The sequence below is a fragment of the Lolium perenne genome, chromosome 6 (genome assembly GCF_019359855.2).
Source record: "Lolium perenne isolate Kyuss_39 chromosome 6, Kyuss_2.0, whole genome shotgun sequence".
In the NCBI taxonomy this organism is placed as follows: Eukaryota; Viridiplantae; Streptophyta; class Magnoliopsida; order Poales; family Poaceae; genus Lolium; species Lolium perenne.
Window position 1 is genome coordinate 256,365,725 of NC_067249.2, and position 27,498 is coordinate 256,393,222.

A 27,498-nucleotide genomic window follows, 5' to 3' on the forward strand; every position below is an offset into this window, starting at 1 on the left:
TTCTTTGCTTCCTCGTCTAACAGGAACGAGCGGTAAACCCATACGACCAACCCACTGAAACCGAGACCTGTTGACGAATGACTGAGACTTGAATTTACTGGGGTCGGCACAAGCGCACGGTCACTCAGCCAGTGGGCACTTTGGGACTAATCACACCATCACGGCATCACATATCCGGAAATCCCAGAGCTACTCCAAAGTACCTCGCTGAGCTGATCAGCCATCTCTCCGGTGATCACGTCTTCTCCGTCTGCGTATCCTCAGGTGCGGCGCTCATCTCGAGTTACTTGCTAGCTTCCTCCTTGCGCTAACTGATATATTTATTCAATTGCAGTTTCCGCTTCAAGCGCCATGGGTCCTGTCATTCTCTTCTTCCTCGTGCTTGAAGCCGCAACACCTCTGCTCCGTATGGCGCAGGCCTCAAAATATTCTTCTATAGCCAAACCCTCAACAATTTGGATCAACAGCGGCGTTTTCTTCAAAGGCCTCGACCGCAACATCGGCACTAATGTTATATCTGACTCTGACTTTGAGCTTCGGATTGATGCAGGGTTCTGTTGTGCCTCCTCTATATCGACATTTGCTTGTGACAAGTTCCTTTTTGCGTTATCCATTGGCAGCACCGACTTGATCACTCAGCAGATTGTCTGGTCTGCAAACCGGGATCGCCCTGTCAAAGAGAATGCCACCCTTGAATTCACCACAGATGGAAACTTGGTCCTCCGCGATGCTGATGGTAGCCACGTCTGGTCAAGCAATAGTGCAGGTCGATCTGTAGCTGGCATGATGATCACAGATATCGGCAATCTAGTGTTGTTTGATCACAAGAAGGCAACTGTGTGGCAGTCCTTTGCTCATCCTACTGACACATTGGTCCTTGGGCAGTCACTTGTGGAAGGTATGAGACTCACATCAAATACTTTTGCAACAAATCATTTCTATATCACTGTACAAGCCGATGGATTATATGCTTTTGTTGAATCCACACCACCACAGCGCTACTTTTCGGATCTCATGGCACAAAACAAGATAGGACATTATCCAACAAAGGCTACATTCATGAATGGAAGCCTCACCACCTTTGGGCAGCCAAGGCCAGATTATGTTAGTAATATTACATTGCCAACTGCTATATCCACGATCCAGTACATGAGGTTAGATTCAGATGGATACCTGAGACTGTATGAATGGTCATGGTCTAGTCAAGCCTGGATAATAGCATTTAATGTAATGTACATGTTGGATGTTTGTGATTACCCAACAGTCTGTGGGGAGTATGGTATATGCATACAGGGGCAATGTGTCTGTCCACTTGAGAATGATTCAAGTTCAAGCTACTTCAAACTAGTGGATGAACGGAAGCCAAATCTTGGTTGCGCACCAGTAACTCCAATCTCGTGTCAAGAAATGCGACACCATCGGCTCTTGACCCTTCCCAACATCTCTTACTTCGACGACAGCCACATGGCTATGAATGCAACAAGCGCTGATGACTGTAAGCAAGCCTGCTTGAAGAATTGTTCATGCATGGCCGTTTTGATTAGGTATAACTGGATTGCTCCCCATGGAGATTGTGTGTGGGTGACTAAGGTCTTTTCCTTGAAATCAATACAACCTAATAATGATTACAACTCCTCTGCTTATATTAAGGTGCAACTTAGCTCCTCTAATGAAAACAAAATGAAGGTGCAGCGCAACCCCTCTAATGAAAACAAAAGGAAGGTGATGTTAGGTGCTACACTTGGTGCTGCTACTGCTCTTGTATTGTTTATCAATGTTGTTGCTCTTTATAAACAAAGGAGGAGAAAGTATGAATTGCAAGATGAAGAATTTGATTTTGATCAATTCCATGGAATTCCAACGAGGTATTCTTTTGAGAAGTTGAGCGAATGCACAAAAGGGTTCAGAAAGAAGCTTGGAGAAGGTGGGTTTGGATCAGTTTTTGAAGGAAAATTGGGTGAAAACAGAGTTGCAGTGAAACGTCTAGAAAGCGCTAGACAAGGAAAGAAAGAATTCTTGGCAGAGGTCGAGACTATTGGTAGCATTGAGCACATCAATCTTGTCAGGCTGATTGGATTTTGTGTAGAAAAGTCTGAGAGGCTTCTGGTATATGAATATATGTCAAGAGGGTCGCTGGACAGGTGGATCTATTACCAAGATAATAATGCCCCTCTTAAATGGTGCACACGCTGCAGTATCATTCTGGATATTGCCAAAGGCCTATGCTATCTTCATGAGGAGTGTAGGCGAAAAATTGCTCATTTGGATATCAAACCCCAAAATATTCTCCTCGACGACAACTTCAATGCCAAAGTGGCTGACTTTGGACTATGCAAGCCGATAGATAGGGATCAAAGCAAGGTAGTGACTATGATGAGAGGAACACCTGGATATCTAGCACCTGAATGGTTGACATCGCAGATCACTGAAAAAGTTGATGTCTATAGCTTTGGAGTTGTCATCATGGAAATAATAAGTGGAAGAAAAAACATTGACAACTCCCAACGCGAGGAGAATGTTCAGCTCATAAATCTATTACGAGAAAAAGCTCAAAACGATCGATTGGTTGATCTGATTGACAAGCATAGTGATGATATGGTCTCCCACCATGAGGAAGTAGTTCAAATGATGAAGCTCGCAATATGGTGCCTACAACATGACAGCATTCAAAGGCCTTCAATGTCAATCGTGATCAAGGTATTAGAAGGTGCGATTAGCATAAAGACTTTTGATGCAAATTCACTCATGTTTGTTCAAGATAATCCGTCAACATATTCAGTTCCATCTCAAGCATCTATATTATCTGGCCCAAGGTGAAACGGGTGGGTAGAGCAGAAGAAATTCAAAATATGCACTTTGGATTTTGTACTCTATCATATTTGTACAATGGAATTATGTTTAAAATGACACCAAAAGAACTTTATGGTCAATGTAAATACGTTTGATTATTTGTACCTCAGGGTTTTTTAACTTTAAAGATGAAAAACTAGTTACCCTCGATGAAGAAATCCAAGGTAGTGTGTTTTTCACTGGCCTACCTGGGAGGCTGAGACCCAACGATAAAGAATTTTTTGGCCTGGGAAACAAGTGTATTCGTCGGATCAACTCATGCCTACCAACTCAGTACAATAGTTGTACTCAAGACATCTACATAGGCAAAAGCAAGAAAAAACTACATTGGCATACATACAACGAATGGCAAGTACATAGACTAAAATAAACTTCGTTAATCAGCATAATAGGCAAAAATCGTGATGTGTACTGCTAAACCTCCAGCAATATGCATTTTTTTTCCAAAAAAATTCGTTTTCTCTTTGGAAGATGATATGATATAGTTCGAGGACAACACAATTGTTTGTCTTGCAGCACAATTCATAAGAACTATGGCAAATGGCTACTTAAAACACGAAAAACCATGATATATCCTACAAAATTCCAGATTCACCGAGGCACCGAGCAATGCAAAAGGTATACAGCCATGAATGCCGATGACACTTATGCCTCCGAATCAACCTGCGCCAACTAACCAACCTGGTTTGCCTGCTTACAAAAATACTGATTTGCCTATTTCATATGCACTCGAGTTTAGACTTAAAAGTTCACTCCTCTGGGACACCAAGCACGATCATTATTCTCCCATTCTTTGCGGCAGTCAGGTACCATGCATGCAAGTACGCATATGTGTTGGTAGTTCTTGCAACCTCTCATTGCTGACAAGAGCTTCTCCCATGACAAATATAGGCTTAGGGGCTACAATAGCCTTGGGAAACAACTCGTCTTGGGAAGCCAGAACTTCGTCAACACTCATACCCCATTCAGCCGCCCACTTCTTTGCTTCTTCCATATTCTGCTACTGGGGAACTTGTCTGGCTAACACCTTGAGTGGTGGGATCGATTCCCTGGAATTCCGACGAGGTATTCTTTTGAGAAGTTGAGCGAATGCACAAAAGGGTCCAGAAATAAGCTCGGAGAAGGTGGGTTTGGATCAGTTTTTGAAGGAAAATTGGGTGAAAACAGAGTTGCAGTGAAACGTCTAGAAGGTGCTAGACAAGGAAAGAAAGAATTCTTGGCAGAGGTCGAGACTATTGGTAGCATTGAACACATCAATCTTGTCAACCTGATTGGCTTTTGTGTAGAGAAGTCCGAGAGGCTTTTGGTATATGAATATATGTCAAAAGGGTCGCTAGACAGGTGGATCTATTACCAAGATAATAAGGCCCCTCTTGAATGGTGCACACGTTGCAATATCATTCAGGATATTGCCAAGGGCCTATGCTATCTTCATGAGGACTGCAGGCGGAAAATTGCTCATTTGGATATCAAACACCAAAATATTCTCCTGGTTGACAACTTCAATGCCATAGTGGCTGATTTTGGACTATGCAAGCTGATAGATAGGGATCAAAGCGAGGTAGTGACTATGATGATGGAGAGGAACACCTGGATATCTAGCACCTGAATGGTTGACATCGCGGATCACTGAAAAAGTTGATGTCTATAGCTTTGGAGTTGTCATCGTGGAAATAATAAGTGGAATAAAAAACATTGACAACTCTTGTAACACCCCAAATTTTAATAAAAAGAAAGTTAGAGAATTCCAGAAAAACAAAATTTCAAACCAACAAAAACTTTTCTATTTGCATATAGTACCATGCATAGGACTTGTGCATTTGAGTGATATGCCATGATGATTGTTATTGCTTGTATTTGATATGCTCTAAAACCCTAGTGTGATCATATGAAGATCACCAACCAAATAAATCAAAGAGGAAGAAATTCCATTAAATGGAAAACCCTAAAAACCCTCACATATGCCCTATGGCATTTTTATAAATTTTGACCCTAGACCTATTTGGTCTTCACCATTAGTTGAATAATGTTATTAAACACTTATTACAACTTTTGGAATCAAAGATTCACAATTCAAATGAAATTCAAACACAAATCTAGCTCACATATGATAATGGTCAATTTTGATAATTCTAGTCTGATCACCACTTTGAGCCCTTGCCATTCAATTTTCCCAAACCAACTCTTGCTAACTATTGGCACCATTTCAAAGTCAACATCAAGGTGAACAACTTTGGTGAAGATCATCATGCCAAATTCATCTTTGATCATGATCAAGGCTCATCCAAAGTTCCAACTTTCTCACATATGCAACATTCCCCACTTAGCCAATTTTGCAAATATTTGAATTCTAATTTTTCCACCACCACCTCAAAACCTCTCTGGTCATTTACAACTTATATCAACACTCACATTTCAAAAACTTTCACCATTTGAATTATTTCAAATTTGGCTATTTTTGAATTTCACAAATTCGGGCACTATTTGCAATAGTTGCAAATAGTGAATCTACCTAACCTAAACTACCCTAACCTATCCCATTATGTTCCCTGGTCCCCTTAAGCATTAAGTGGAGCATAGTGAGGCTAAGAGAGAGAGAGTAAGCTAGGGCATGGCCATGCCGGCCATGTCCCCGAGCTCGTCGACCTCCCTCTTCTCCCCTTGCTCCTCTGCCAGGACCCCCTCGCCACCGTGCGCCAACGCGTCCCCTAGCAAGCTCTAGCACCGCCATGGTCGAAGGAACGGCGACCAGACGCCGGACGACGCGCGCCAGCACACGCCCTGGACGCCGCTCACGTCGCACGCATGCACGACGCGGACACGCCCAGTACACGCGCCGCGCCACCACCTCGCTCACTCCCTGGCCCTGCTCTCAACGCCTTGAGCACGCACTCGACACCTGGACGCCGCCAGACACGGCCAAGACCGCGACCCGTGCCCACCGCCGCCGGAGAAGGAGACCCTGCTCCGCCGCGGGCGCCACAGACACGGAAGCAATGCGAGCGATTCCGACGCTCCCCGACCACGCTGTCGCTGCCAGTAGCACCGCCTGGACCCGTAGAGCATCGCCATAGCCTCGCCTAGCTCGACCATGTAGGATAACGTTGCATAGAAAACAAAAATTTTCCTACGGCGAACACGCAATCCAAGCCAAGATGCAATCTAGAAGACGGTAGCAACGAGGGGGTATCGAGTCTCACCCTTGAAGAGATTCCAAAGCCTACAAGATGAGGCTCTTGTTGCTGCGGTAGACGATCACTTGCCGCTTGCAAAAGCGCGTAGAAGATCTTGATCACGATCGGTTCCGGCGCCACGAACGGGCAGCACCTCCGTACTCGGTCACACGTTCGGTTGTTGATGAAGACGACGTCCACCTCCCCGTTCCAGCGGGCAGCGGAAGTAGTAGCTCCTCTTGAATCCGACAACACGACGGCGTGGTGTCGGTGGCGGTGTAGAAGTCCGGCGGAGCTTCGCTAAGCTACGCGGGCAATATGGAGTGGAGGAGCAAAGCTAGGGTTTGGGAGGGGTTGGCCGGCCACTCAAGGGGGGCGGCCAGCTTATGGTCTTGGGGTGGCCGGCCCCCTCCCTTGGTCCCTCATTATATAGGTGGATCCCAAGTGTTGGTGTCCAAGTCTTCGAATAAGACCCGAAACCAAAACCTTCCATAGGAGGGGGGAAACCTAGCCCAACTAGGACTCCCACCCAAAGGTGGGATTCCCACCTCCCATGTGGGGGGTGGCCGGCCCCCTATGGTGGAGTCCACTTGGGACTCCACCCCATCTAGGGCTGGCCGGCCATGGAGGTGGAGTCCCTTGTGGACTCCACCTTCCTTGGTGGTTTCTTCCGGACTTTTCTAGAACCTTCTAGAACCTTCCATAGAACCTTCCGCGACATTTTATTTCACATAAAATGACATCCTATATATGAATCTTATTCTCCGGACCATTCCGGAACTCCTCGTGATGTCCGGGATCTCATCCGGGACTCCGAACAAATATTCGAACTCCATTCCATAATTCAAGTGCTACCATTTCAACATCCAACTTTAAGTGTGTCACCCTACGGTTCGAGAACTATGCGGACATGGTTGAGTACTCACTCCGACCAATAACCAATAGCGGGATCTGGAGATCCATAATGGCTCCCACATATTCAACGATGACTTTAGTGATCGAATGAACCATTCACATATATTACCAATTCCCTTTGTCTCGCGATATTTTACTTGTCCGAGGTTTGATCTTCGGTATCACTCTATACCTTGTTCAACCTCGTCTCCTAACAAGTACTCTTTACTCGTACCGTGGTATGTGGTCTCTTATGAACTCATTCATATGCTTGCAAGACATTAGACGACATTCCACCGAGAGGGCCCCAGTATATCTATCCGTCATCGGGATGGACAAATCCCACCGTTGATCCATATGCCTCAACTCATACTTTCCGGATACTTAATCCCACCTTTATAACCACCCATTTACGCAGTGGTGTTTGGTGTAATCAAAGTACCTTTCCAAAGATAAGTGATTTACATGATCTCATGGTCATAAGGACTAGGTAACTATGTATCGAAAGCTTATAGCAAATAACTTAATGACGAGATCTTATGCTACGCTTTAATTGGGTGTGTCCATTACATCATTCATATAATGACATAACCTTGTTATTAATAACATCCAATGTTCATGATCACGAAACCATGATCATCTATTAATCAACAAGCTAGTTATACAAGAGGCTTACTAGGGACTCTTTGTTGTTCACATAACACACATGTATCAATGTTTCGGTTAATACAATTATAGCATGGTATGTAAACATTATCATAAACACGAAGATATATTATAATAACCATTTTATTATTGCCTCTTGGGCATATCTCCAACAGTCTCCCACTTGCACTAGAGTCAATAATCTAGTTTACATTTGTAAAGATATAACACCTTGGCCTTATGGTGCTTTATCATGTATTGCTCACGGGAGAGGTTTTTAGTCAACGGATCTGACACGCTCAGAAACGTATGTATTTTGTAATTCATTTGCGTCTCAACGCATCACTCATTTCCAAATGAGTTGACATTAAATATGTTTGATCTTATGGTGGAACCTTAATTCCGCGGTCTGAAATAAGTCACTAATATTGTCACATACAATATAGCTTCAAAGTTCTGACACTATCGGAACTACACCAAGTTCTCAAAGAACTTCTTGACTCAACATCCTCAGTCATTTGTCAAAACAAATGACATACTCTACTTCGTTTTGTAGAATCCATCACAATATTTAGAACTCTTCTAAATCTAACATAGACAACTTCTAGTTCATTGTGCTACCTTTAAAACAACACTTAGTCTAATTTGAGATTGAAATTCTATTTTGATATGTGACAAAATAAATATCGGTGTAACACCTTACAGCGATTTGTTTGTCATTTCTTCATACAAAAATATATATGTATATCCTTAGTTCTTCTAAAGTACTCAAGGATATTCTTACTGTCGTTCAATGATCATCATATGAATCATTCTGGTATATGCTCATAACACTTTATAGCACCTGATATCTGATTGTGTACATATTATTCGTGATCTATAATCACTCATGTGTTTTTACTCATTGAGTGTCAGATACACTCAAGTCTTGTTAAACCTTCACATGACAAGAACATTTTCTTAATATTTCTATATTGAACTACTTCAATATCCATCATATGTACTTTGACTTAAACTTATTTATGTGTTTCAATCTATCTTCATAGATCTTGACACTAAATTTGTTTCAGTCCATATCCTTTCATTGAAGTTAATTCTCAATGAAACCTTTTAATCAAGTATATAATTACATCATTTATAACCAACTATATGTCACCTACATAAAGTATTATAAATGTGTCTTAGCGCTCCCACTTAATTTCTTGCAAATGCAAGCCTTTTCATCGTCTCTGATGAAATCAAAAAACTCTTTGACTATTTCATCTGGTGAAGATTCCAACTCCGTGATACTTACTTCATCCAATTGAAGCTTGTATAGCTATCTAGTATTCCACGGACCAGCAAAACTCTTGGTTGTATCTTGTATACATACTCGTTAAGTAGTGTATTTTGCCATCCTACTAGCATATCTCATAAAAGAAATATGTAGTGATTACTAGAATAATCCACATAGACTATAAGCATTGCTACGGAAGATCTAATCTTATTGTATTCAACTCTTTGAACTTTGTCGTAAACAATTTTTCGACAAGTCAAGCTTTCTTCAAGGATATTTCATCCAAGTCTATCAATTTCATAGATCCATTTACTTTCATAAAGTATTCATCTATCTTGGATTTCATGGCGTATAGCCATTTTAACGGAGTCAGGGCCCATCATAACTTCTTTGTTTGTAGTTGGTTTATCATTGTTCAAAATCAATCCTTTGTTCACAAATCATTTATTTGATCACAAAGTAAACCATACCTACAAGGTTCAATATGTACTTCGATCTTCATGGCTAAAACACTTTGTAGTCATGGGAGCCATGATCGTAGTGGCCGCTTCCGAAACAAATTCCGATGCTGCGCTACTCTGATCATTATGCTCAGGTTCATAAACCTTATCAAAATTATATTGTCCTCCCACTCAAAAACTTCACTAGAAACAATTTCTTGGAAATAAGAAACATTGACAAACACTTTTGTCTTTGTCTCCATAGTGGGAAGAATTCCCAATCAATTCTCTGGGATAACCAACAAAGACATTCATCCGATTTTGGTTGTAAACTTATTTACTTATGCTATGCATACCAAAATTTAAGAAAAGACTATCAGGTTTCATACCCATGCCATAACTCGTATGGTGTCATTTCAACGGATCATGATGATGCTCTATTCAGTGTAAAAGCGGTAGTCACTAAAGCATAATCCACAAAAATATAATGGCGTCATAATATTTTATCTCATCATTAATCCAACAAGGTTTGGATACATCTCTCGGATACTTCATCATCACTATGATACTCCAAGAAACGTGAGTTGTAGAACAATTTCATAACTCTCTTAGATGTTCGCTAAAACTTGTAATTCAAATATTTCCACCATGATCCAATCATAGATATTTGACTTTTCTATTACGATGATTTCCACTTTATGCTGAAATTTATTTGAATCCATTCAAATGTTTCAAACTTTTTCCTTATTGAATATATCCACATATATACTCAATTCATTGTTGAAAGTTTTCATGAAGTAGGAGAATCTCCCGCACACAACTATGCCCAGTGAACCATATACATCATCATGTATTTTTCCACTAAGTTAGTTGCCCGTTCAACTTCTTGGCCTATGAACGGTATTTTAATCATTATCTTTAGAAAAGATTTGCAAGCGCCAAATGATTCAAAAATCAAATGACTCCAAAAATCCATTTGCATGGAGTTCCTTCATGCGATCCTTTCTAACATGAGTTAAATTGCGGTTCCACAAATAAGTGGAATTCAAATCATTTGCCTTATGGCATTTTTAGCGTCAGTGTTATGTATGTATGTTTCACCATTAAGATTTATAATAACTTATCCATCGTACTTGGAGTAATGTCATAATTTGAACAACTCATTGTTTTCATTTGACCAGAGCAAAATAACAATTATTAAGTTCTTTATTATAAATTCTAAGGGCTAGATAGAATGCCAACGACGAACATAATAACACTTTATTTTGTTCCAGACGTGCATTCCTATCATATTCCTTGTCAATCACTTAGGCCATTGTATTCTTGTATTGCGTTGTTTTGTATGACACTTCATACCAACCAATATGGTACTAATACCCAAGAATTTCATTGTGTAACTTAACTAGGAATACAACCATAACATGTATATCATTTATATACACCTGAGCTAGACTTTCTAGTCTTTTCTTTTCTTTTTGCCAAAATATCTCTTGCAGTTTCTCTTTTAGCTTTCCACATTATTCAGAAAAACACTTCAACATTAATAACTTCTAGGTTTGTTGGTCAAATACCAATAACCTTGAGATTCTTACTTTGAAGTTGATCATCATATGATAAGTGTTCCAGATTTCACTATTAGTAACTTTGTAATATGATGAACAATTTCACTCATAATTTTATCCATCATATCATGACGACTTTCCGAGACCATGTCTGTACATGCTAGGCTCGTAAAGTTTTAACCTTGGTATTTGCATGTGCAAATCTAGCTTGCACCCGTTGTATGCACTCGTAGAATCTATCACACCCGATCATCACGTGATGCTTCGAAACGACGAGTCTTAATAACGGTGCATATTAAGGATGGTCACTTCATGGATATGCGAATATTGTTAGTGCCCCAATAGTTGGAGGATTGTGACGCCTGGCGTCTTCAACCTTCATACATTCCCATAAAACTTATGAGTTTATGTAGTCTCACCAAATTATATTCTATTATCTTGTAATAAGGTCTTAGATATCACATATATCTCATACCTTGATTATTTCTGAAAACTAAATTTTCAGCTCCTTACTTTTCAAACAAATTTGAACTTCAAGTTTGACGGAGACAAGATAACTTTAGGTACTAATTGAAACCATAGCTCTCTGAATCAACAAAGTGAGGTTTACTAAAAATTTGCAATAGGACTTAATCATTTCTTGATTCATTAACAATACGGTACCAATCCGTAAAGTTTCTAGTCAGATTTTAACAAGTATTTCTATCTCAATAACAAGACTAGCGCATAGTAGAAAAACGGATGCCAATACTACAAAATTAATTCAAAATACTACTCAGACTTTGTTTATGATAATTAGTTCATGTTTTAATCTAATTACTAATGAACTCCCACTTAATACAACATCCCTCATAGTTGTTAAGTGGTACACGATCCAAATCCACTACACCAAAACCGATCATCACGTGAGATGATGTAGCTTCAATGGTGAACATCAACATGTTGATCATATCATCCATATGACTCGTGTTCAACCTTTCGGTTTCCGTTGTCCCGAGGCCATGTCTGTACATGCTAGGCTCGTCAAGCAAACCCAAGTATTCCGCGTGTGCAACATGGCTTACACCCGTTGTATGTGAATCGTTGAATCTATCACATCCGATCATCACGAGATGCTTTGAAACGACGAACTGTTACAACGGTGCATACGAGGGGAGAACACTTTATTATCTTGATATTAATGTGAGGGATCATCTTATAATGCTACCGTCGCGATCTAAGCAAAATAAGATGCATAAAAGGATTAACATCACATGTAGTTCATATGTGATATGATATGGCCCTTTTGTCTTTGCGCCTTTGATCTTCATCTCCAAAGCACGGATATGATCTCCATCATCTTCGGGCATGATCTCCATCATTGTCGGCGTAGCGTCAAGGTTCATGGTGCCGTCTTCATGGTTGTTCACCTCATGTAGCAACTATTACAACTACTTTGAAATACTACTCAACATGAAAATTAAAGACAACCATAAGGCTCCTGCCGGTTGCCACAATACAATAATGATCATCTCATACATATTCATCATCATATCATGGCCATATCACATCACCAAACCCTGCAAAAACAAGTTAGACGTCTCTAATTTGGTTTGCATATTTTACGTGGTTTAGGGTTTTCGAGAGAGATCTAATCTACCTACGAACATGAACCACAACATTGATACTAATGTTTTCAATAGAAGAGTAAATTGAATCTTTACTATAGTAGGAGAGACAGACACCCGCAAAGCCTCTTATGCAATACAAGTTGCATGTCGAACGAGGAACAAGTCTCATGAACGCGGTCATGTAAAGTTAGTCCGAGCCGCTTCATCCCACTATGCCATAAAGATGCAAAGTACTCAAACTAAAGATAACAAGAGCATCAACGCCCACAAACCATTGTGTTCTACTCGTGCAACCATCTATGCATAGACACGGCTCTGATACCACTGTAGGATAACGTTGCATAGAAAACAAAAATTTTCCTACGGCGAACACGCAATCCAAGCCAAGATGCAATCTAGAAGACGGTAGCAACGAGGGGGTATCGAGTCTCACCCTTGAAGAGATTCCAAAGCCTACAAGATGAGGCTCTTGTTGCTGCGGTAGACGATCACTTGCCGCTTGCAAGCGCGTAGAAGATCTTGATCACGATCGGTTCGGCGCCACGAACGGGCAGCACCTCCGTGCTCGGTCACACGTTCGGTTGTTGATGAAGACGACGTCCACCTCCCCGTTCCAGCGGGCAGCGGAAGTAGTAGCTCCTCTTGAATCCGACAACACGACGGCGTGGTGTCGGTGGCGGTGTAGAAGTCCGGCGGAGCTTCGCTAAGCTACGCGGGCAATATGGAGTGGAGGAGCAAAGCTAGGGTTTGGGAGGGGTTGGCCGGCCACTCAAGGGGGGCGGCCAGCTTATGGTCTTGGGGTGGCCGGCCCCCTCCCTTGGTCCCTCATTATATAGGTGGATCCCAAGTGTTGGTGTCCAAGTCTTCGAATAAGACCCGAAACCAAAACCTTCCATAGGAGGGGGGAAACCTAGCCCAACTAGGACTCCCACCCAAAGGTGGGATTCCCACCTCCCATGTGGGGGTGGCGGCCCCCTATGGTGGAGTCCACTTGGGACTCCACCCCATCTAGGGCTGGCCGGCCATGGAGGTGGAGTCCCTTGTGGACTCCACCTTCCTTGGTGGTTTCTTCCGGACTTTTCTAGAACCTTCTAGAACCTTCCATAGAACCTTCCGCGACATTTTATTTCACATAAAATGACATCCTATATATGAATCTTATTCTCCGGACCATTCCGGAACTCCTCGTGATGTCCGGGATCTCATCCGGGACTCCGAACAAATATTCGAACTCCATTCCATAATTCAAGTGCTACCATTTCAACATCCAACTTTAAGTGTGTCACCCTACGGTTCGAGAACTATGCGGACATGGTTGAGTACTCACTCCGACCAATAACCAATAGCGGGATCTGGAGATCCATAATGGCTCCCACATATTCAACGATGACTTTAGTGATCGAATGAACCATTCACATATATTACCAATTCCCTTTGTCTCGCGATATTTTACTTGTCCGAGGTTTGATCTTCGGTATCACTCTATACCTTGTTCAACCTCGTCTCCTAACAAGTACTCTTTACTCGTACCGTGGTATGTGGTCTCTTATGAACTCATTCATATGCTTGCAAGACATTAGACGACATTCCACCGAGAGGGCCCAGAGTATATCTATCCGTCATCGGGATGGACAAATCCCACTGTTGATCCATATGCCTCAACTCATACTTTCCGGATACTTAATCCCACCTTTATAACCACCCATTTACGCAGTGGTGTTTGGTGTAATCAAAGTACCTTTCCAGTATAAGTGATTTACATGATCTCATGGTCATAAGGACTAGGTAACTATGTATCGAAAGCTTATAGCAAATAACTTAATGACGAGATCTTATGCTACGCTTTAATTGGGTGTGTCCATTACATCATTCATATAATGACATAACCTTGTTATTAATAACATCCAATGTTCATGATCACGAAACCATGATCATCTATTAATCAACAAGCTAGTTATACAAGAGGCTTACTAGGGACTCTTTGTTGTTCACATAACACACATGTATCAATGTTTCGGTTAATACAATTATAGCATGGTATGTAAACATTATCATAAACACGAAGATATATTATAATAACCATTTTATTATTGCCTCTTGGGCATATCTCCAACAGACCAGCCGCCGGAGACGCCGCGCCCATGTCGACCACCACCCTACCCCGCAACCCTTGCTCAATCCTATAAATAGAGAGTTCCCTGGAAGCAACTGAGCACACCACCTCACTCCCCACCCTTCACCACTTCGCCTCGCACCGTTAGCCACCTCGATCGTCGCCGGAGCAAGGCCAATTGCAAGATCGGAGCCGCGGAAGCCCTGGAGCAATCGCCATTGATCCAGGCCACCTCGAGCTCCGCCACTGCTACCAGCTGCTTCGCCGTCGTCCACATCTACCTCGCGCACACTGCCATCCCTCGCTGGAGCCGCCGTAAGCTCTCCCACCCCCTACTGCCGCCGCCGCACCGTCGGGTTCTCGTCGGAGACGACGACGAACCACGGCCCTCCGATCCCCTTCTAATCCAACGCCTCCCGTTGATCGGTACCGCTTCGGGTTTTAAGACTCGCTGACATGCGGGACCCCCTGGTCAGGCAGCCCACGCGGGCACAGACGCGTGGTGGGCTGGCTTGGGCCGTTTTTAAATCTTTTGGCCCGTTAGCTTTTCCCGCCGGCCTGTTTAATTCAAATCCTTTTTAAACATTTCCAAACTTTATCAATACTGCCCAAAGTTTGAAATTGAATAGATTTAAATTGGCTTAACCAAATTCAATGAACTTTATATGGTTGGAAAGCTAGAGAAATTATCTAGCCAATGCCACTGGCCTCATGGCCAGATTCCTTGTAGAATAAATGTGATAAAAATAACAAGACAGGGACTTTTCCCTATTCAAATAATTCTTAAAAATCACCCAAAATAGATATTAAGTTAATTCCAACTCTAATAGCTCACATTTGACTTACACTAATTGTTTATGCAATAAAATGGTGTGGTCACTTTGCATGATCATGCCCTAGTTTAATTAATGGATGATATGGCTAGTTTAACTAGTTGATATTGTCCAAAACTATTAAAGTTAAATTATGTGGAGTATTACACTTCATTTAAACTTGTCTCACATGGATTCATGGGATGTTTGGACCCCTGGTCCCCAAACTCTCTTATATGAATTACTTGAGATTTAAATCAAATGTAGGGTTATTTAAATAGTATGAGGTGATCTACCTCATTTAAATCCTTTTCCCAAATGATGATGATGAACCTTTGACTTAGGTCAATATGAGTTCATCCATGATTGTTTGAGAAATTAAATCTTAAGAAGATTTCAATGAGAGGAAATTATTTCTCATGAACCCTATGGAAACTATCATTTACATATTAAATACAAAGAAATGAATTCTATTTAAACTCCACAACCCATGTACTCTAGTTAATTTATGTGTGTGCATAGAGTAGTTTGTGTGTTATATGGGATGTATGGAATAGCCATTGAATTAGTGAGTAATTATACTCGTATTCAAATTTAGACGGTAGCACCGGAGAGTACGCCGAAGAAGAAGGTTGCTACCAAGAGGAGGAGGAGGAACAGTTTGAGAACTACCAAGGCAAGCTATTATTTTTGCAAAGTGCAAAGCCCCTTGGGGCAAGGCACCATGTTTCTTATCTTTTCTTATATGAACCCATCCCAAGTTTTTACGTTACAAGTTTTTACTTGTTTTCTAAATGAGTTACTTTTATAGTTAACTTTGGTCAAAGTACAAGTTGGTTACTAGAGTAGTTAGTTAGTCTCTCCAAGCAAAGCAAGATAGCACCCCTCATGATTTAGAGCTAGTGCTAATGAAATAAAACTTGACTACTCTAGATGGGAACAATGTGAATTTGAAGGATTTTTGAAACCTTGTAATGAAGATGCATTCCATTGAATGATTTTGAAGGTGAATGTGAACAAGAGAAGATGGTGATTTTTGATAAAACAATGATGTTGGTTTGAATGCGATACCTTTCCAATTATTAAGTACCCCCACAATACCTGATTATGGGTAGGGCTTAACTGGAAGTTTATGCGTCTTAGTATGGGTTCCCTCTAAACAAGCGTCATCGGGGTTATGCCGAAAGCTGCCTCTACCACAAAAGAAATGATATGATATGATGCGAAATGAGGTGAATGTCCGGCCCAAGCCCTGTGCAGTTCCCAGGTTGACAGTTGGTCTTCACTGGGAGGCCAAGCTCATGGGGAGAGGTGCTCATACTAGGATTCGTAAGTGAAAGGTTAGGGTTGATGATCCGCGTACTGTGTTACGATGATTCGGGGAAATCCCGACGGATGAAATCAAATGTTGTGGCACAAGTGTGCAACCTCTGCAGAGTGTAAACCTATTCGAATAGCCGCGTCCACGGTTACGGACGATTGGAAAGGCCATACAGTTTCCGATGTCATATCTTTGAAAATGATGTTGAAAGATGATGGTGAAATGACTTGTGGTGAATTGAATTGAAATCACCACTTGAATGGTGGGAATGACACTAATGTTCCCACTTGAGTTAGTTAGCACTTGAATAAGCTTTTCTCAAATATTGTGAACTAAAACTAGCTTTATGCAAATAAACTAGAGCTTAGCAAACCAAACTAGAATGTCTAGCACTTACTTTAATATTAGTTTGCGAGTACTCAACGTACTCACGGCTTTGTCCCTGGCTATTCAAATGGCCAGAGTATGAAGATGACCAAGGAGATGACCAGCAGGACGCCTACGATAACTAAGCGCCTTCCGACGTCAAGCGTTGGCCTGTGGACTAGAGAGTCCTTGTATCTTACGCTTCCGCTATGTTGAACTATGAACTTGTGTTTGTTCGTTGATCAATAGATCAACTATTCGTGTAATATGGATCATGTGATTCCAATTTGTAAGACTTATGGTTTGTAATGAATGATGACTGTGATACTTAACTATTATGCCTCGCAACAACAATATTCCTGGGATTGCGATGTATGACATAATAGGCATTCGGACTTAAAAATCCGGGTGTTGACAACTCTCAACCTGAGAAGAATGTTCAGCTCATAAATCTATTACAAGAAAAAGCTCAAAACAATCAATTGGTTGATCTGATTGACAAGCATAGTGATGATATGGTCTCACACCATGACGAAGTAGTTCAAATGATGAAGCTCGCAATATGGTGCCTACAACATGACAGCATTCAAAGGCCTTCAATGTCAATCGTGATCAAGGTATTAGCAGGTGCGATTAGCATACAAACTTTTGATGCAAATTCACTGATGTTTGTTCAAGATAATCCATCAACATATTCAGTTCCATCGGAAGCATCTATATTATCTGGCCCAAGGTGAAATGGGTGGGTAGAGCAAAAGAAATTCAAAATATGCACTTTGGATTTTGTACCCTATCATATTTGTATTATGGAAGTATGTTTGAAATGACACCGAAGAAACTTTCTGGGTAAAGAAAACTAGTTACCCTCGATGAAAGACTCCATGATAGTGTGTTTTCACTTGGCCTGCATGCGAGGCTGCGATCTAACGTCCAACATGAAGATATTTTTGGCCTAGGAAACAAGTGTATTCGTCGGATCAACTCATGCCTCGGTACAACAGTTGTACTCAAGACATCTGCATAAGCAAAAGCAACTACATTGTCATACATGGGAGGAATGGTAAGTACATACACTAAAATAAACATGGTCAATAATTAGCAGAATAGGCAGCTGTGCTTCAGAAGACAAAATATAATGTAAAATATAATGTGATGTACTGCTATACCTCCACTAATATTCATATATTTTCCAATTGTTTTTTTTTTTCTCTTCGGTAGATGATATGATATAGTTCGAGGACCACACGATTGTTTGTCTTGCAGCACAATTCATAAGAATTATGGCAAATGGCTACTTGAAACATGAAAAGCCATGATATATCCTACAAAAATCCAGATTCACTGAGGCACCGAGCTATGCAGAAGGTATGCAGCCATGAATGCCGACGACACTTATGCCTCTGGATCAACCTGCGCCAACTAACCAACCTGGTTTGCCTGCTTGCAAAAATACTGATTTTCCTGTTTCATATGCACTCAAGTTCAGACTTCAAAGTTCACAACCTGGTGCGGGGATGCGGCTTGCCACGACTTGGGTGGCGACCCTGGCCGTGTGGGCGGCAGGGCAGTCGGCTCGGTCGGATGCGTCCTAGTGGGGACGGTCGGACGTTATGTCGGGGCGGCGGCCCCGGATGAGTTGGTGTGATGGCCGTGGTCTGCGGCCATTTGCCCTGTGCAGCTTGGGTTGCGGGTGGACGGTTTGTGCGGCGTTGCAGCTCGAGAGCGAGCGGTGGTATGTCGGGGCGGCGGCCCCGGAAGGTGGTGGTCTTGGTGGACGCGCAGGGCGCGACGGAGCAGCGGTATGTCGGAGCGGCGGCTCCGAATGTTCGTCATCCTGACAGTGTTGAGGACATCGACTTTGTGTCGCGAGGGCGACAAGGTCGTTTTGGCGCAGTTCTCTGAGCGGTTCGTCTTCTTCAGCTATGTTGGAGTGTCCCGTGTCTGCTCCTCCCATAGTAGGCACGGCGTCTTCTCTTCGACTTGGTTGGATGACAAGCTGATCTTTGCGAGTGTGTCGTCTCTTGTATCGGTAGTGGGTTTGAGTTGGCTTGCCCTTGTGGCGTGGCGAGTGGGGGCTTGACCCCGTGGTGTCTTGTTGTATGGTTTTCGCCCGGTTTTCTCCTAAAAACTATGCACTTTCTGCTTAATTAATGGATGAGGCAAAGCTTTTGCCTCCGTTTCAAAAAAAAAAAAAAGTTCACAACAGAAAAAGAAACAAAAAAAAAGGAGCAAGTCTGAATAATATGGATCCAACAGATTACGAACCCCATGCTCGGATTCCTTCATCATCTCATATGAACTACTGGCAATCGTGCATGAAACTGAATTTCCATAAAATTGTTACTGAAGCACAACACAGTCAATATAGTATTTCTCACTGAAAATGTACTAATAAACACTCACCGTAACACAGAAATTAATCACCGCTGCTTTCAGCACGGTTCTGATGTAGTACTAGAAACTCGTAGAGCAACAAGGCTAACTTAGTACGAAGCTACTGGTAGAAATCGGAAGCGGCAAACACTAGACCAAATTAACACACCGGTTCTACTAACTTGTACCGATGGATCGCTCGTCATCGCGCGTGCATCGATCGATCAGGTGGGGGGCAGCACCAGGTGGTGGTGGCTCCCGCGGCTGGCGCCGTAGAGCGCGACGGCGAGGGCGACGTCCATGGCGGCCACGGAGAAGACGGCCGCGGCGAGGATCCCGACGCGCACCTTGCTCCAGAAGGCCGCGCGGCGCGTGCGGAGGGCGGCGGCCGTGGGGTCGTGGCTGAGCTCGGCGGAGGCGGCCTCGGCGAGCGCGGCGAGGAGGCGCTTGGAGCGCGGGGTGAGGCCGCGTGCGTGGCGCAGCTCGGCGAGGACGAGCTCCATTCCCGTGAGGACGGGGCCCTCGGCGTCCGCGGCGGCGACGGCGGCGGTGGAGTCGGCGGGCGCTGCGACCTGCATGGACAGAAACAGGACACCGACGTGAATTTTGTTTAGTGCGTTTGGATTGGAGCTTCCAGATTGACGGAGACATAAAGAATTCAGATTAGGAATTCGAATCAGGACGGGAGGCTGCAGAGATTCGTTTCGAGCTGATCAGCAATACGAAGTCATGGGCACCCGAATTCGAACTGATCGGTTAAATTTAAATTTAATGGCCACCCCAAGCCCAAACACAGCTAAACGGAACTCAACATTCCAAGCACCGACTGAACGGAACTCGAGCAGCAGAGCACATCGGAATCGACCGGGGTCCGGGGATCATCACCTGGGTCTGAGTGACGGTGGAGTCGGCAGAGGCGGGGACGACGTCGGTGACGGTGGAGTCGGCGGAGGCGGGGACGACGGTGGTGGAGGAGACTTGGTCGGGGCCAGGGAGCTCCAGCAGGGGCGCGAGGACGGCGGGGACCTCGAGCGCGGGATCCGGCTGCAGCGCGGAAGCGGCGGTGGGGAAGGCGGAGCAGTCCTCGTCGTCGTAGGAGAGGCGCTTGCCGACCTCCTGTCGAGCACGAAGAGGGCGGAGAAGGTCATCGATTATTCCTGGGCGGAGGCGCCGCGCGCGTGCGGGTCGGTCAGGTCGGTGGGGTTTACCTTGGCGATGGAGGCGACGTCGCGGGCGGCGGGCGCGGGGAGGTCCGTGGCGGAAGCGGATGAGGACGAACCCACCGAGCTGCGGTTGGCGGAGGCGACGGCGAACTTGGCGCCGGAGGAGGAGAGGTCGGCGCGGGGGGTGGAGGTCGGGGTGGGGAGATTCGGGTCCGACGACGTGGGCGCCGGGGACGCCCGAGCAGCGGCGGCGGCGGCGGAGCGGGCGGTAGAGCCGGCGCGAAGCTTGGCCATGGTGGCGCGTCCGCGCGTGGTCTCGGAATGGTGGGTTCTGGAAGCTGGGTTTGGACTGGGTTCGACTCGAGTCGGATGCGACCGTGGTCAACCGGGGAACGTATTTATGGAAGACGGGATGAAGAAGAGTGTGGGGTACGAGCTGGGCCCATCTGTCAGACGTGACAGCTCGCGTGCGTGCGTTCGGAGCTTGCATGGGCCGGCCCTGAAATTGAATTTCATCAATCAATTGACACGTCCATTGTTACCGCAACAAAGTCTTTGAAATGTAGACGTTCCGCTAAAGAAAAAAAAATGCAGACGAAGCTGCAGATAACACTGGTGCAAAGAAAGCTAAGCAGACCACGAAGCTGTACATAATCCGACCAACAACCTTCCCAAATCTCAAAACTTCAAACAGGCAGCAGCAGCACTAGCACACCAGCATTTGTTTCTGTGTTATGGAGAGTCAAATCTGTCTGAGAAATATATAATGCTACTATTCCATGAGGGAAAAACACAGGCTAATTTAACTGGTTACTAACACGAATAGTCATCTTAAAATTTTCTCAAGCTTTGCAGATAGCACTAAAGCTAGGTGAACAAAACAAAAAACAAGTTCGCAGTCCACGACATCGGAGGGGTGCGCTCCGTCTTCATCACCTCTCGGAACTGGCTGCCACCCTCTGCATGATCATAGACTCGGCCGCCTGGATAGCTTCAGATGACCCAGTTATAGTCACTTTCCTGCACCAGTAAGAAACAATTGAGATATGTTAAGATCGACGGGCCAAGAGGTGCTCACAGAGAAGAGCGGGTCCAATGCTAAATTACCTGTCAGATGTTCCAGCTATGAAGTCACCCCTATCTGATATCTTGATCCTGGCACCACTAGCCTGCAGTTGCAACAAATTGCAAGTTAGTTTCCCTGAGCCTGAAACATGGTGCGCTCATAACCAAGTAGGTGGCAACAAGTTTCTACATAGTTGCCCTTTTAACTGAGCATGTCTGAGGCGACCGAGTCGCCGTGGGTCACGCCGGTGCCTAATCGCTGGCGATGACGGCGGATTCTTTCGCCGTTGGGTCTTGTGCTCACGCCGGTCGAGGTTCCCCAAGGCTCGGGATCGCGTTTTGCCCCTTTCGGTGATGATTCCGAAGGTGAAGGAGAGATCTCGGTGGCCGAGGAAGTCGCTTGGCGCGGGCTCGAAGATATTCCACATGTGCTACCTCTCGACGTAGCCGGCGGAAGGGGAGACGATGAGCGTCTGGATGAGTTCTGGACCAACATTGGGTACCCTACGGCGGAGTCCCGATCGTGGGAGAGGAAGACGATCGCCGGTGCGAATGGGAAGCGAGCCCGGTCTTCGTCTCCGGCTAGATCGGTTATGGCCGTGGAGGGACGAAGAATGGCGTCTTCTGCACCGCCGGTTTTCCGCCTGCCCAAGCCGTCGGTAAAGCTGAAGACCTGGAAAGGTCCGCTCCCTCCCAGGCGGATCACGCCGCCGACCATGCTTGCTGATTTTTTCCCAGCTGGGGAAGTCGCCTTGTCGGCTCGTGCGGCGGGGGAGATTCTAGGGTTGCCGAGGCAGTCGGTCACGGTGGCGGCGGTGGTCTCTGCGGCGTCGAACTCGTCACCGACGGCACAACCGTTCTCCTGGCCACGGTTTGAATCGCGGGTGGAGGGCGAGGCAGGATCAGCGGGAACCCCTCGTGGGCCGCATCCTAGATGGGCCGGACTGGGTCGAGCCGTGTCGGCCATGCAGAGGGCGCACGCTGATCGCATACGATCACGTCTGATCGATCAGCACGCTCCGTCTCGTGTTCGTCATTCCTTCGCCGCCGCCGTTCCTTCTCCATCTGCCTCGTCCTGCGCTGCTTCGTCGGTCTTCCCAGCTTCATCCTCGACAAGATCGGTGCAGCGCCGTGATACGTCTCCGACGTATCGATAATTTCTTATGTTCCATGCCACATTATTGATGATATCTACATGTTTTATGCATACTTTATGTCATATTTATGCATTTTCTGGAACTAACCTATTAACGAGATGCCGAAGAGCCGATTCTTTGTTTCTGCTGTTTTTGGTTTCAGAAATCCTAGTAAGGAAATATTCTCGGAATTGGACGAAATCAACGCCCAGGGGCCTATTTTCACACGAAGCTTCCAGAAGACCGAAGAGTCAACGAAGTGGGGCCACGAGGTGGCCAGGAGGTAGGGCGGCGCGGCCCAGCCCTTGGCCGCGCCGACCTGTCTCCTGGGCCCCTCGTGACGCCCCTTGACCTGCCCTTCCGCCTACAAATAGCCTTCGTCGCGAAACCCCCAGTACTGAGAGCCACGATACGGAAAACCTTCCAGAGACGCCGCCACCGCCAATCCCATCTCGGGGGATTCAGGAGATCGCCTCTGGCACCCTGCCGGAGAGGGGATTCATCTCCCGGAGGACTCTACACCGCCATGGTCGCCTCCGGAGTGATGAGTGAGTAGTCTACCCCTGGACTATGGGTCCATAGCAGTAGCTAGATGGTTGTCTTCTCCTTATGTGCTTCATTGTCGGATCTTGTGAGCTGCCTAACATGATCAAGATCATCTATCTGTAACGCTATATGTTGTGTTTGTTGGGATCCGATGAATAGAGAATACCATGTTATGTTGATTATCAATTTATATCTATGTGTTGTTTATGATCTTGCATGCTCTCCGTTACTAGTAGATGCTCTGGCCAAGTTGATGCTTGTAACTCCAAGAGGGAGTATTTATGCTCGATAGTGGGTTCATGTCTCCGTGAATCTGGGGGAGTGAGAGAAACCCCTAAGGTTATGGATGTGCTGTTGCCACTAGGGATAAAACATTGATGCTATGTCCGAGGATGTAGTTATTGATTACATTACGCGCAATACTTAATGCAATTGTCTGTTGTTAGCAACTTAATACTGGAAGGGGTTCGGATGATAACCTGAAGGTGGACTTTTTAGGCATAGATGCATGCTGGATAGCGGTCTATGTACTTTGTCGTAATGCCCAATTAAATCTCACAATACTCATCATAATATGTATGTGCATGGTCATGCCCTCTCTATTTGTCAATTGCCCAACTGTAATTTGTTCACCCAACATGCTATTTATCTTATGGGAGAGACACCACTAGTGAACTGTGGACCCCAGTCTAATTCTCTATACTGAAATACAATCTACTGCAATACTTGTTCTACTATTCTCTGCAAACAATCATCATCCACACTATACATATAATCCTTTGTTACAGCAAGCCGGTGAGATTGATAACCTCACTGTTTCGTTGGGGCAAAGTACTTGGTTTGTGTTGTGCAGGTTCCACGTTGGCGCCGGAATCTCTGGTGTTGCGCCGCACTACATCTCGCCGCCATCAACCTTCAACGTGCTTCTTGACTCCTACTGGTTCGATAAACCTTGGTTTCTAACTGAGGGAAACTTACTGCTGTACGCATCACACCTTCCACTTGGGGTTCCCAACAGTCGCGTGTTGTACGCGTGTCAAGCTCTTTTTCTGGCGCCGTGCTATAAATTTGGCTTTCACGAAACATGCTAAGAGTCCTAATGCTAGTGCTATAAATTTGGCTTTCACGAAACATATTACAAATGCTCTCATAAAAGCTAGAGAAGAGAAACTAAATCGCGAAACTTCTATTCCTAGGAAGCTAGAGGATGGTTGGGAGCCCATCATTAAGATGAAGGTCAGTGACTTTGATTGTAATGCTTTATGTGATCTTGGTGCAAGTATTTCTGTTATGCCTAAGAAAATCTATAATATGCTTGACTTGCCACCATTGAAAAATTGTTATTTGGATGTTAATCTTGCTGATCATTCTACAAAGAAACCTTTGGGGAAAGTTGATAATATTCGCATTACCGTTAACAATAACTTTGTCCCCGTTGATTTTGTTGTCTTGGATATTGAATGCAATGCATCTTGTCCCATTATATTGGGAAGACCTTTTCTTCGAACTGTTGGTGCTATCATTGATATGAAGGAAGGTAATATTAAATATCAATTTCCTCTCAAGAAAGGTATGGAACGCTTCCCTAGAAAGAGAATGAAGTTACCTTATGATTCTATTATTAGAACAAATTATGATGTTGACACTTCGTCTCTTGATAATACTTGATATACACTTTCTGCGCCTAGCTGAATGGCGTTAAAGAAAAGCGCTTATGGGAGACAACCCATGTTTTTATTACAGTATTTTATTTTTATATTTGTGTCTTGGAAGTTGTTTACTATTGTAGCAACCTCTCCTTATCTTAGTTTTGTGTTTTGTTGTGCCAAGTAAAGTCGTTGATAGTAAGGTTCATACTAGATTTGGATTACTGCGCAGAAACAGATTTCTTTGCTGTCACGAATCTGGGCCAAATTCTCTGTAGGTAACTCACAGAATTATGCCAATTTACATGAGTGATCCTCAGATATGTACGCAACTTTCATTCAATTTGAGAATTTTCATTTGAGCAAGTCTGGTGCCTCAATAAAATTTGTCTTTACGAACTGTTCTGTTTTGACAGATTCTGCCTTTTTTTCGCATTGCCTGTTTTACTATGCTTGATGGATATTTCGATTCCATTGACTTTCAGTAGCTTTGTGCAATGTCCAGAAGTGTTAAGAATGATTATGTCACCTCTGAACATGTATATTTTGATTGTGCACTAACTCTCTAATGAGTTGTTTTGAGTTTGGTGTGGAGGAAGTTTTCAAGGATCAAGAGAGGGAGATGATACAACATGATCAAGGAGAGTGAAAGCTCTAAGCTTGGGGATGCCCCGGTGGTTCACCCCTGCATATATCAAGAAGACTCAAGCGTCTAAGCTTGGGGATGCCCAAGGCATCCCCTTCTTCATCGACAACATTATCAGGTTCCTCCCCTGGAACTATATTTTTATTCCATCACATCTTATGTGCTTTGCTTGGAGCGTCGGTTTGTTTTTGTTTTTGTTTTGTTTGAATAAAATGGATCCTAGCATTCTTTGTGTGGGAGAGAGACACGCTCCGCTGTTGCATATGGACAAATATGTCCTTAGGCTTTACTCATAATATTCATGGCGAAGTTTCTTCTTCGTTAAATTGTTATATGGTTGGAATTGGAAAATGATACATGTAGTAATTTGCTATAATGTTTTGGATAATGTGATACTTGGCAATTGTTGTGCTCATGTTTAAGCTCTTGCATCATATACTTTGCACCTATTAATGAAGAAATACATAGAGCATGCTAAAATTTGGTTTGCATAATTGGTCTCTCTAAAGTCTAGATAATTTATAGTATTGAGTTTGAACAACAAGGAAGACGGTGTAGAGTCTTATAATGTTTACAATATGTCTTTTATGTGAGTTTTGCTGCACCGCTTCATCCTTGTGTTTGTTTCAAATAAACCTTGCTAGCCTAAACCTTGTATCGAGAGGGAATACTTCTCATGCATCCAAAATACTTGAGCCAACCACTATGTCATTTGTGTCCACCATATCTACCTACTACATGGTATTTCTCCGCCATTCCAAAGTAAATTGCTTGAGTGCTACCTTTAAACAATTCAAAATTTATCACCTCTGATTTGTGTCAATGTTTTATAACTCATGAGGAAGTATGTGGTGTTTATCTTTCAATCTTGTTGGGTGATACGTCTCCGACGTATCGATAATTTCTTATGTTCCATGCCACATTATTGATGTTATCTACATGTTTTATGCACACTTTATGTCATATTCGTGCATTTTCTGGAACTAACCTATTAACAAGATGCCGAAGTGCCAGTTGCTCTTTTCTGCTGTTTTTGGTTTCAGAAATCCTAGTAACGAAATATTCTCGGAATTGGACGAAATCAACGCCCAGGGTCCTATTTTGCCACGAAGCTTCCAGAAGTCCGAAGACGAGACGAAGAGGGGCCACGAGGCAGCCAGACCCTAGGGCGGCGCGGCCCCTGCCCTGGCCGCGCGTGAAGGAGATATGCCCTAGAGGCAATAATAAAGTGGTTATTATTTATATCTTTATGTTTATGATAAATGTTTATATATCATGCTAGAATTGTATTAACCGAAACATTAGTACATGTGTGATATATAGACAAACAAGAAGTCCCTAGTATGCCTCTTAAACTAGCTTGTTGATTAATGGATGATTAGTTTCATAATCATGAACATTGGATGTTATTAATAACAAGGTTATGTCATTGTGTGAATGATGTAATGGACACACCCAATTAAGCGTAGCATAAGATCTCGTCATTAAGTTATTTGCTATTAGCTTTCGATACATAGTTACCTAGTCCTTATGACCATGAGATCATGTAAATCACTTATACCGGAAAGATACTTTGATTACACCAAACACCACTGCGTAAATGGGTGGCTATAAAGGTGGGATTAAGTATCCGGAAAGTATGAGTTGAGGCATATGGATCAACAAAGGATTTGTCCATCCCGATGACGGATAGATATACTCTGGGCCCTCTCGGTGGAATGTCGTCTAATGTCTTGCAAGCATATGAATGAGTTCATAAGAGACCACATACCACGGTACGAGTAAAGAGTACTTGTCAGGAGACGAGGTTGAACAAGGTATAGAGTGATACCGAAGATCAAACCTCGGACAAGTAAAATAT

At 43.8% G+C, this 27,498-nt stretch overlaps 3 protein-coding genes and 1 pseudogene across 3 annotated transcripts in view; 2 read left to right on the forward strand and 2 right to left on the reverse strand.

Moving 5' to 3' along the window:
• Positions 1–351: 351 nt before the first annotated feature.
• Positions 352–2,902, forward strand: LOC127309158 (G-type lectin S-receptor-like serine/threonine-protein kinase SD2-5). Its single transcript, XM_051340121.2, has one exon. It carries the CDS (start codon positions 352–354, stop codon positions 2,815–2,817), a length of 2,466 nt encoding a protein of 821 aa, XP_051196081.1. The 3' UTR covers positions 2,818–2,902.
• A 586-nt stretch (positions 2,903–3,488) lies between these two features.
• Positions 3,489–17,799, forward strand: LOC127309787 (G-type lectin S-receptor-like serine/threonine-protein kinase SD2-5; annotated as a pseudogene).
• Positions 17,800–19,374: 1,575 nt separating this feature from the next.
• LOC127305274 (uncharacterized) lies at positions 19,375–21,076 on the reverse strand. Its single transcript, XM_051335686.2, has 3 exons — positions 20,644–21,076; positions 20,321–20,551; positions 19,375–20,007 (listed from the first exon to the last, which is right to left on the reverse strand). The coding sequence occupies exons 1-3, from the start codon at positions 20,890–20,892 to the stop codon at positions 19,660–19,662; spliced, it is 828 nt and encodes a 275-aa protein (XP_051191646.1). The 5' UTR covers positions 20,893–21,076; the 3' UTR covers positions 19,375–19,659.
• Positions 21,077–21,245: 169 nt separating this feature from the next.
• Positions 21,246–27,498, reverse strand: part of LOC139831878 (protein BTR1-like) — a 55,503-nt gene continuing 49,250 nt past the window's right edge. Inside the window, exons 5-6 of the mRNA XM_071821235.1 lie at positions 21,706–21,769; positions 21,246–21,618 (exon numbers count right to left, since the gene is read on the reverse strand). Coding sequence (XP_071677336.1) covers positions 21,531–21,618; positions 21,706–21,769 — 152 coding nt within the window. The 3' untranslated portion in view covers positions 21,246–21,530. The remainder of the gene's footprint in view (positions 21,619–21,705; positions 21,770–27,498) is intronic.

Coding starts and splice junctions, on each gene's coding strand:
- LOC127309158 (XM_051340121.2), top strand. CDS start 352: ATGGGTCCTGTCATTCTCTTCTTCCTCGTGCTTGAAGCCGCAACACCT.
- LOC127305274 (XM_051335686.2), bottom strand. CDS start 20,892: ATGGCCAAGCTTCGCGCCGGCTCTACCGCCCGCTCCGCCGCCGCCGCC. Junction 20,552..20,643: donor ACGTCGCCTCCATCGCCAAG/GTAAACCCCACC, acceptor CGTGCTCGACAG/GAGGTCGGCAAGCGCCTCTC. Junction 20,008..20,320: donor CCACCGTCACTCAGACCCAG/GTGATGATCCCC, acceptor CTGTCCATGCAG/GTCGCAGCGCCCGCCGACTC.